Source organism: Hippocampus comes, unplaced genomic scaffold (genome assembly GCF_001891065.2).
Source record: "Hippocampus comes isolate QL1 unplaced genomic scaffold, H_comes_QL1_v1.1 scaffold158, whole genome shotgun sequence".
NCBI classification, from domain to species: Eukaryota; Metazoa; Chordata; class Actinopteri; order Syngnathiformes; family Syngnathidae; genus Hippocampus; species Hippocampus comes.
In genome coordinates, this window is record NW_017805548.1 from 624931 (window position 1) to 635035 (window position 10105).

At 44.0% G+C, this 10105-nt stretch overlaps 1 protein-coding gene across 5 annotated transcripts in view; it reads left to right on the top strand.

Moving 5' to 3' along the window:
- Positions 1–7054, top strand: part of LOC109521740 (potassium voltage-gated channel subfamily KQT member 5-like) — a 179978-nt gene extending 172924 nt beyond the window's left edge. For 2 of the 5 annotated variants that reach the window (XM_019879784.1, XM_019879782.1), the window contains 4 exons: positions 1040–1148; positions 1635–1766; positions 3570–3696; positions 5709–7054. In XM_019879784.1, the coding sequence (XP_019735343.1) occupies positions 1040–1148; positions 1635–1766; positions 3570–3696; positions 5709–6962 (1622 nt within the window). In that variant the 3' untranslated portion in view covers positions 6963–7054. Of the gene's footprint in view, positions 1–1039; positions 1149–1634; positions 1767–2628; positions 2737–3569; positions 3697–5708 lie in introns of all 5 variants that reach the window. The other 3 variants (XM_019879780.1, XM_019879781.1, XM_019879783.1) reach the window with 3 other exon arrangements.
- Positions 7055–10105: the final 3051 nt, after the last annotated feature.

A 10105-nucleotide genomic window follows, 5' to 3' on the forward strand; every position in this document is an offset into this window, starting at 1 on the left:
AAGTCAGACAAGTTCCGACTGGACTTTCCTCCACACACAGCCTGGGTTTAGGTACCAGTTCTCTCTCGAGGGGTTGGGCTCTCTTCCACTCTGGATTTGCCCACGGTGAGAGGCGCAGAGCATTTGTGGGCATACTCATTGCCCGCCAGCTCAGTGCCTGTACATTGGGGTTCACACCGGTGGACGGGAGGGAAGCCTCCCTCCGCCTTTGGGCGGGGGACGGGTCCTGACTGTTGTTTGTGCCTATGCACAAGCTCAGAGTACCCACTCTTTTTGGAGTTCTTGGTGAGTGTGCTGGAGAGTGCTCTCCTTGGGGACTTCATCGTTCAGCTCGGGAACTTCAATGCTCAGGTGGGCAATGACAGTAAGACCTTGGAGGGTGTCAGGCATGACATCTTACCCCAAGTGGAGGAGTTGAAGTGTCTTGGGGTCTTCACGAGTGAGGGTTAGGATGGAGCGGGAGATCGACAGGCGGATCGGTGCAGCTTTTGCTATGATGCAAACTTTGTAAGCTCTTTACCGGTCGATCCACGTTCCTAGCCTCACCTATGGTCACGAGCTATGGGCCATGACCGTAAGAACAAGATCCCGGATACAAGCAGCCGAAATGAGGTTGCTCCGCAGGGGTCCGGGCTCTCCCTGAGAGATAAGTTGAGAAGCTCGGTCATCTGGGAAGGGGTCACAGTCGATCCACTTCTCCACATTGAGAGGAGCCAGATGAGGTGGCTTGAGCATCTGATTAGAATGCCTACTGGACACCTCCCTGTTCCGGGCATGTCCCACCGGCAGGACGACCCCGGGACACGCTGGACAGACTATTTCTCTCAGCTGGCCTTGGAACACCTTGGGATCCCTTGGGAAGAGCTAGAAGAAGTGACTGGGGAGACGGAAGTCTGGGCTTCCCTGCAAAAGCTGTTGCTCCCGCGAGCTGACCATGGATAAGTGGGAGAAAATGGATGGATGGATGGATGGATGGATATTGATGAATTAAATGAACATGTAAATGTTTCTCTTATTCTTTGCCCCCTTTCCAAAACAGCAGACTCTAACATGGCAACAGAGGATGGTTTTGATGAGAAAGGCTGTCACTGTGAGATCTCAGTGGAGGACTTGCTGCCTTCAGTCAAGTCTGCCATTAGAGCAATTAGGTAAGCAAAAGATACCCCCCACCCCCCTCAAAAAAAAAAAAAAATCATGTTGTTGAATGAACTGATCCAAGTTTCTTTGGAGCTTTCTTCATACAAATAAATTTTGGTTATGGCCGATTGCTCCAGTTAAATTTTTAAAATCTTTATTTAAAATAATAAGTTAAATGGTACTCTCCGCTACCTGAATATTCCGAAATCAGCCCTCAATTGTACAACAGTAATTCTGACTGATCGTAAGCCTGATGATGTTTGTTGCTTTCTTCATTCAGTTTGTGTCCAGTAGCGTTCAACAAAGACCAGTCTTGTTGCATTTACAGTTGCTGAGATGCGGAGGTTCCAGTTGCTAATTGAAATAAAATGTAAAAAAATTAAAATTGAAATGTTTTTCCCTGAACGCTGATCGATCCCAAAAACCCTTCAGTTTAATTTTGACAAAATCAGAACTCTCTCTTGTGGTTGACCGTGAGACACCTCCTCTTCCCTCAGAATAATGAAGTTCCATGTTGCAAAGAAGAAGTTTAAGGAGACCCTGCGTCCTTATGATGTGAAGGATGTGATTGAGCAGTACTCCGCAGGGCATTTGGACATGTTATGCCGCATTAAGAGCCTACAAACTCGGTAGGACCATCAATATTCATGTTCAGTCAATTCTGCATGATTGGTCAAATATTTATTTCTCTATTCCATTGAAAAAGATATATACATTAGACAGCCACAACATTATGACAGCCAGTGTAACGATATCCAATGCAAAAACTGTATACATGCTTCGCAAATGCAAAGGTAATCATATTCGGTTTTGATTTCAAAGGTCGTCATTTGAAATGTTCATTTTTCTACTTATAGTTTGCAGTGGCGTAGATCGTGTGCACAGCGTGAGAGCTGCTCCTGATGTTTTGATTGCCTCAGTTACCTGAAACTGTCAAAAATAGTGAGAACAGCTCTCAGTATGAGGTAGAGAAGGTCTACAGCACTGCAAATCAAATAAAGAGTAAAATAAATCTCTGTGGAGGTTGATAAAAATCGACCATTATTATATGAAAAAGGTAGAATATTTGAACTCTTGTATTGGATATCATTATTTGTGCAAAAGGTCAAACGTTGAGGCTGGCTAATGTACACTTGTGCTAATTAGTTAACATACCCAGGCAGAATTTGTAACTTCAAAGTACCGTTCAAAGAAAAAAGTGACCAAGCAAAATATATTTATTTCATTTTTAAAGTTCTTCTAAAACTATTACGGCATTTCCAAATTACACAATTATTGAGGAAAACAGCAGCAACAGGAAAATGAGATGATCCCCACTAAGTCATCAAAAAAAAAAAAGTTTCACAATTTCTGCCGGTGTATTCATCACATGAGCACAACTGTATATCCATAGCTATATGTGAGTATTTGTGTGCTTACGCATGTTTGCATCTGCATCTGCACTTCATGCACGTGTGTTTGTGTTCGTGTGTTCATTTTGCTTCCTCACAGACTGGACATGATTGTAGGCCCACAGCCCCTAAGCAGCCGTGCCAAGACATTTTCCTCCCCCTTCCTGCCTCTCTATTACAGCCAGGGCAGAAAGAACTCCACCCAAGGGTCAGAGTGCCCAAACACATCAAATGGGTTCAGTTTATTTTCCATTCTGTTCATTCACGATACAGCGCATGCTCAGAAAGATTCACACAAAATATATAAAAAATTGAGCGCAGCCTTTGCTCACACATCCTAATGCATTGCTCTTTGCTTCCATCTGTCTGCTGTTCAGCGGATGACCCCATCTTGATGAGCTTTACTTTTAGCGCTTCGGATGAATCAAGTTGTGGTGCTTTTGATTTGATTGTTTTGTTGTATTCATACATTAACAAAATATGCCACCAACTGGTCAAATTATCAGATATCCCAAATTCAGATAAACACGTACATACACATACAGGCACACACACACATTCCATGCATCGTTGGGAGAAGGGTGGGGCAATGTAGGCTACAAAAGTGTTCTTCAGTGCAGCCTTCGCTCAGGGCCCATCTCCATGAAAACAATGGCCAGATTTGAAGGCTGAATTTGAAAGTTACATGAATTTGCTCACCAGCGTTCGGTTAAGATACACCAGAAGTTACGTCATGAAGCCTTCAAATTTGGCCTTTGGAGGACGCCGCCTACAAATGTGAACACAGCAATAGTGACAGGAAAAACAAGTAAATGCCCTTCCACTAGATGGCAGAAGATACAATTAATCTGTGTGCCTACTTGTAACTATTCATAACTTTGTGTTCAACTAAAGAGATTTTACGTTGAGTCAGTAAACTCGTAAGTGAGCCCAGACCATCATTATGTCAGTATGTGTATATATATATATATATACATATATGAGTCCACTACAATGTATTATAATAATCAATGTGTTATGGTGTGCCATTGTAATATTTAGGGTGGACCAAATCCTTGGGAAGGGACAGATCCCCCTGGACAAGAAGATTCGTGAAAAGTTGTTGTCTGATGGAGATCTACTGGAGGACATGAGCATGTTGGGGCGCGTTTGTAAAGTGGAGCGCCAGGTGCTTGTTTTCTTCTTTTTATTACGCTTTAATTGATTGTATATGTAATGATAAACACAGGTGGGCATTTTGTTAGTACTAAGGAAAGTTCCGTCAGTTCATCATTTACTGATACCAATTTTGCTGACGATTGACAAATGATGGGAAACTTTGAAAATGATGGACTAGGCACTGACGGAGGTAGGGTTTTATCAGTGTAATTGTCACTAACCGGTTTAAGGACCGATGGACCTCTCAGGCCATCACCGACAGACGCCTGTTTTGCTGACGATTGACAGAACCACCGCATGTCTCGTAGGTTTCTTCGTGGAGGGTGACGGACAAACTGACTAACTGACTAACTGAAAGACCGGCAGACGAGTTTGGTCCGGCTTGAAAAAAAAAGGGCCGATGATGATAGACAGGTTCCCAGTCTGCTGACGAATGACGAACCGACAACATTTTGCAAAATACCCACCTCTGATTATAAATAATGTCAGGTTCATCAGAAGCCTTTTATACTCGCGTTTGATGTGAAATACAACTGTATTCAAATGTCCTATAAATTCAAATAATACCAATGTGCAAATGCGGAGTACAGCCCAACTTTGGGGTTTTGACGTTCCATCAAAAGAAACAAAAGTTTTAAGAGTGAAGGCTTCTTTATTGTGCCATCACCGATGGTGTTGTGGTCCGTTCGCCTGACTTGTATGCGGGTAGCGTGGGAGCGGTTCCCACCTGTAACTTACTTGCGACCAGTTCAGGGTGTAGTCCACCTTCCACCTGAAGTCATCTGGGATAGGCTCCAGCAGCCCTTGTAAGATTAAGCGGTGTTGAAAATGGATGGATGGATGGGCTTCTCTTTAGTCGCACGGACTACACTGCGGCAATGCTGTATGCAATCTATCTTTGTACTCGCATGCAACCCGCATAAGTTGTTTTGAAAAAGTTTTCACTGCGTTTTATGTCCAATTCCGGTCACCATTTTTACTTTGCGGAACGAGGAACAAAGCTACAATACTGGAGACCGTATAACATTGCCTGCTAGAGCAAAGGGACCTAGATGACTAGATAATGCATCGATTTGTATTACGCAATCGATCAAGGAAGCGGCGCCGTAGGCGGTATGTGCGTGTATAGGCTTCTCTACACACGCACATAGCACCTACGCCGCCGTCAAGTTATCTTGCTCCGCAGCAGCACCAACAAGCTGCGTGGTGCGGTAGAGACCTTGTGTATTTAGGAACCGAGGCAGGGAAAGCTGAGTACAATGTCATCACAGCACCTGACTAAACGGATCAATCAGGAGCGATGTGTGCGGCATTCTACAATTTCAGTTGTTTGTGCAACGTGTTGAAGAAGGAACACAGACAAAGCTGTACGACACAATGTGTCAGCAAGGTGATGCAATGCGGCCATGGTTGCATACGCGCAAAGGCCTTCAGGCTATCACGCAATTTGAATAATTTGGGAGGCTCAGTCAGCTCATTGTTAAGTTGAAATTGTGCCATCCTTTAGTTCTGGGGTGTCAAACTCATTCTTTGTTCCGGGCCACTTCGGAGTTCCGGCTTCCCTCGGAGGGCCGATGCAAAATCTCAATGTTATTTCTTACTCATGACAATTTGACATTTCGGTACAGATTTCAACAAGGATCATGAAAGTTGACACACATGATTTGCTTCCACGGGCCACATAAAATCACGTGGCGGGCCAGGTCTGGCCCCCGGGCGTTGACTTTGACACCTGTGCTTTAGTTGATAGTTTCGCACCATTGTACAACCAACACCTAAGATTTCTAACCTTGTACGTATTAACCCCTATGATATATTTCCTGCATCTGGTGGACCACATACGAGGCAACAATGTAGATACATGATAAATATTTAACAAGAGTGTGAATGTAATCAGAAAATTGTAAATACAGATGGATTTCTGACACAGGCCAACCTAATTCAACTGTATATAATTCCATAAAAACCTCAGAGGATTTAAAATGCTTGTTGCTGTTGTTTTACTATTTTCTCGCATCACAGGTCCAGTCAATCGAGTCAAAGCTTGACTCATTACTCGACATCTATCGGCAGGTTCTGCGGAAGGGCTCGTCCACAGCTCTCACGCTTTCATCTTTGCCACTGTTTGAGCTGGAACAGACTTCTGACTCCCAGTCCTCTGTCTTCAGGAAGGATCTGTCCTTCCCCAGCCAGGTGAGCAGTGGCACAGTGCCTCACCCTGGCGGCTGCGTCACACGCTCCTCAACCAATCCCCACCTGTCCCAGGGTGGACTCCATCTCATCCTGGCGCCCCCGAATGATCTCGACCTTAATACCTCCAGCGCTACACTTCCCTCAGGCCCTGCTTCCTCATCTTTCAGCCCGTCACCATTGCCGCATCACCACCATCTTCCCCACCACCACCATCGTCATCCCCAACATCACACACAGGATCAGTCTACTACACCTGAAAGTGGCAACGATGAAACATTAGGGACCTCTCCTCCCATCCTCACACCAAACAGTATCTGCAGCAGTGGGGGTGGAGGAGCAGCAGATGAGAGATTTTGTCTTCTGGCAAGGCTCCCGCCACCACCTCCTCCAAACAGGAATGTAGGTCTTAGCAACTTGATGCGAGCAACCTCAAATGAAAATTCCCCTGAAATTGAAGACTTCTGTGGAAGTCTAGAATTACAAATCAAAGACGGCAGCACTGGGGAGGAAGTCGGTCCAGATTTGAGGTCCGGCACAATGGGGAAGCATCAACGGGGTAACACCAACAACAAGGGCAGACTAAATGCCAAGGAGGAGGGCTCATGGAGGAGGCATATGAGTCTTGAGCTGGAACCCCTGGTGCCACCAACCATAAGCTGCTGCTCAGGTCCCAGTCAGGTAGATCACAGTCTGGGAAAGTCTTTGTCAGTGCAGGACTTGATGCAGACAGCCCAAGGCAAAATGCAAGGCACCCACTGCAACATTTCATCCCCAGGATTCAGTCGAAACTCTTCCACTGACTTCCAAAGAAGCTGCCAAGACCTAGGCACAGGGGCAACTGGCAAAGTTTGGGGGGAAGATGACCTTTTTATCAATGACAGGGAAGTGGACATGCAGGGATTTGATTTCTTGTCACATGGGACAGTCGAGACTCCCTCATACTCCTCAGAACTCTTGAGAACAGAGTCTGTGGCAAAAGGGGCATCCCGGGGGTCCAACCACAGCCTGGTCGCTGCTCATTCATCCTCACCCTCTGCTAGCAGCAGTGAATTACTGAAAATGCAGCGTGTTCGATTAAAATAGTGCGTGTTCAGAGGGCACGGAAATCTCACGTCATAGAAGGATAGCTTGTGATCATTTTTTTGTGTGAACGTGGAATAAAATGGTGTCCTTTTTTTATTTTGTTGATCTGAGTTTGAAACAATCACAATATTTTCATACTGGTTATGAATCTTACCAATACTATTTTACTGTTTCATTGCATGAAGTAGCCACTTGTCATTCTAATCTTGAGACTTTGAAGATATTTGGTTGAAGTATCCATTGAGTGTTAAAGAGATGAGGAAGAATGTTTACAGTACATTCCAAAAATGTAAGTCTGGACTCTGACTGGCCAATTTCTCTCTCTCTCTCTCTCTCTCTCTCTCTCTCTCTCTCTCTCTCTCTCTCTCTCTCTCTCTCTCTCTCTCTCTCTCTCTCTCTCTCTCTCTCTCTCTCTCTCTCTCTCTCTCTCTCTCTCTCTCTCTCTCTCTCTCTCTCTCTCTCTCTCTCTCTCTCTCTCTCTCTCTCTCTCTCTCTCTCTCTCTCTCTCTCTCTCTCTCTCTCTCTCTCTCTCTCTCTCTCTCTCTCTCTCTCTCTCTCTATATATATATATATACACACACACACACACACACATTTTAATATCATATCCCCCATCGCAATTGTAACCCTTTTTGTTGGTGGTGGAGCTCAAAGAGACGTGACTATTTGACTCGCTTAGCTTACTTCCGCCAACATAAACACACAAAGCGTGTTGGTCAGCTCCACCGGCCTTATCGGTGCACTCGGCTGTAATGCAAATAAACCGGCATACAATTTACATGGAATATAAAATAAAAAGAATACAATGAAAATGTACCTGCACAAACATACAACGTGCACTGATCAGCTCCACAAGGCCATTTCAGCTCATTCAGAAGTAAATTCTTACGTTAGCATTTTTTGGCTGAGTAACTACTAGCAAGTGCATGGCGCTCCCCAACTCATCTCGGCATTGACGAACTGGCGGCACCTGCGGCACACCCAGCTATTTATACCCATTACATTAAGTGGAATCAGTCCACTTCCAAATTCACCCTGCTGCTACACAATATGCGATGCCCCACCCCCATCCACGACAAGAAAAAAAGAATTGTGCTGTTGTTTAACTGTATATTCTTGACATACCATCCAATGATAACATGTGCCATAAAGATGTTTAACATTGAATTATCATTGGCAAATTTGCAAATGAAATCTGCCCTGTGGGTCTTCATGTTTCGACAACCATTACCAAACTGTCCAAAAGTTGAACGTTTGTCAGTCGGTGTTCTTAAAATGTGCACAAAGAAGTCAAAATATCTGTTGTATAGCATCGGCTTTTAGACTGCGACAAGTTTACAATCTAAGTTTCTTGGTTTAGGACATAAATGTTGTTTACTTGTAAATGTAGGCTTGTTTTATGGTTATTTGAAATCACATCGTTGTGGAATGTACAATTGAAGCTGTAATGCTCATGTCATTAAAAATGCAAGTGTCTGCCTGACAGTTGCATGAAGAGGACTTGTAAATCTCCTCTTCCTGTTGCATGAAACAGAAGCGGGTTCATTTTTGAATGCCATGAGATTCTTTTCTCTAAAGTGTAGGACATGATTGCATGAAAAGCTACCTTACTGAAGACCCATCTTGAAGACCAGAATGTGTGTGTGTGTGTGTGTGTGTGTGTGTGTGTGTGTGTGTGTGTGTGTGTGTGTGTGTGTGTGTGTGTGTGGAAGGGCGAAAACTCGGGTCATTTTGCTAAGTATCGATGTTGATTTCTGCTCGTATTTTTAAAATTTGGGCCTTGGCTGCTATATCCAACTTGTTTTGTGAGAAGAAAAAAAGCTAATTAATATGACAAATGTATGTAAAATGTGACTGCTAAATGTAAAATGCCAGCTCTGACATCAAGACAAAATGTGCTGTTCATATACAGGTGCCTTGCTTTTGTGGAACATTATCTCCCCATTTGGGATTTTTCAAAAAAAAAAAAAAATCATGAAGTTCCTTAAATGTTGTAGATTTTGCATTTTCTTTCCGACTAGAGATTTTCTTTTGCCCATTGATTAGTTTTTTACTGGCTATAAAACATCCCACTGGGCCTTAACCGTGTTTTGTCTTTTGATTTTTTAAATTATGTACATGTATTCTCACATAAAAAATAATGTTCAATTTATATCGACTGCAATGTCATGAAAATACAAACCCAATTCCAATGATGTTGGCAAGTTGTGTTAAACATAAAAACAGAATGAATTGCAAATCCTATTCAACTTATATTGGATTGAATACACTACAAAGACAAGATATTTAATGTTCAAAGTGATAAACTATTTTGTTATCAACTAAGACCAAACAAAAAAGATAGTGTGTTTCCGGTAACATGAAATTTCAGCATAGGGTCGGTAGGTCGGACAAAGTTTTTTTTTTTTTTTTTTAATTTTTTTTTTCCCCCATCAAAAATGTAAACAAAATAACCATAAAACATAAAACAAGGAGACATTGAACCCCACCGCTTGCCGCCTAAGGCGGCGAGAGAGTTGGATACCCGGCGGCTGGGTGTTAGGTTCCGAGGTCAGCTGGGTCGCGATGGCACCGGCGGGGAGAGGTCCCCGATGCTGGCTGTGGCCCGGCCTGCACTCGAGTTGCGTAGACTAGGCGGACGGTGCGTCGACCAGCACGCGGGTTGGCGGGGTTGGCGGTCGGGGAACGCCCCGGGGCGCGCCGCCGCCGTCCTCCTCCGCCGTCCTCCTCCGCCCTCGGTTTTTACTCGGCCCGTAGTGTTCATCAAATAGTTCGCTGAATTTTTTCGATACATCAATGGATGCTATTTTCTTAACATTACGGTGCGAGCATGCGACTGTAACACAGAAAACGCGGTTTAAACTGTCGTTGGAGATTGCGGCTGCCTCCATGATTCATGATTCAATGTTGTTGACAGACGACAGGGCAAACAACACACGCGCTCAACGTGAATATCGAGTGAGTTTGCACGATGCAAACCCTCCACACAAAAATGTAGACAGTTGTTTGAAATAACTGCCGACCGTAAATTTGTTTTTCGAAGTAGAAATTCTCGGTCGGTCGGGTTACCGGAAACACACTACTTGTTTTTCTAATCATTAACTTCGAATTCTATGGCAGCAACACATTCCAAAAAAGTTGCT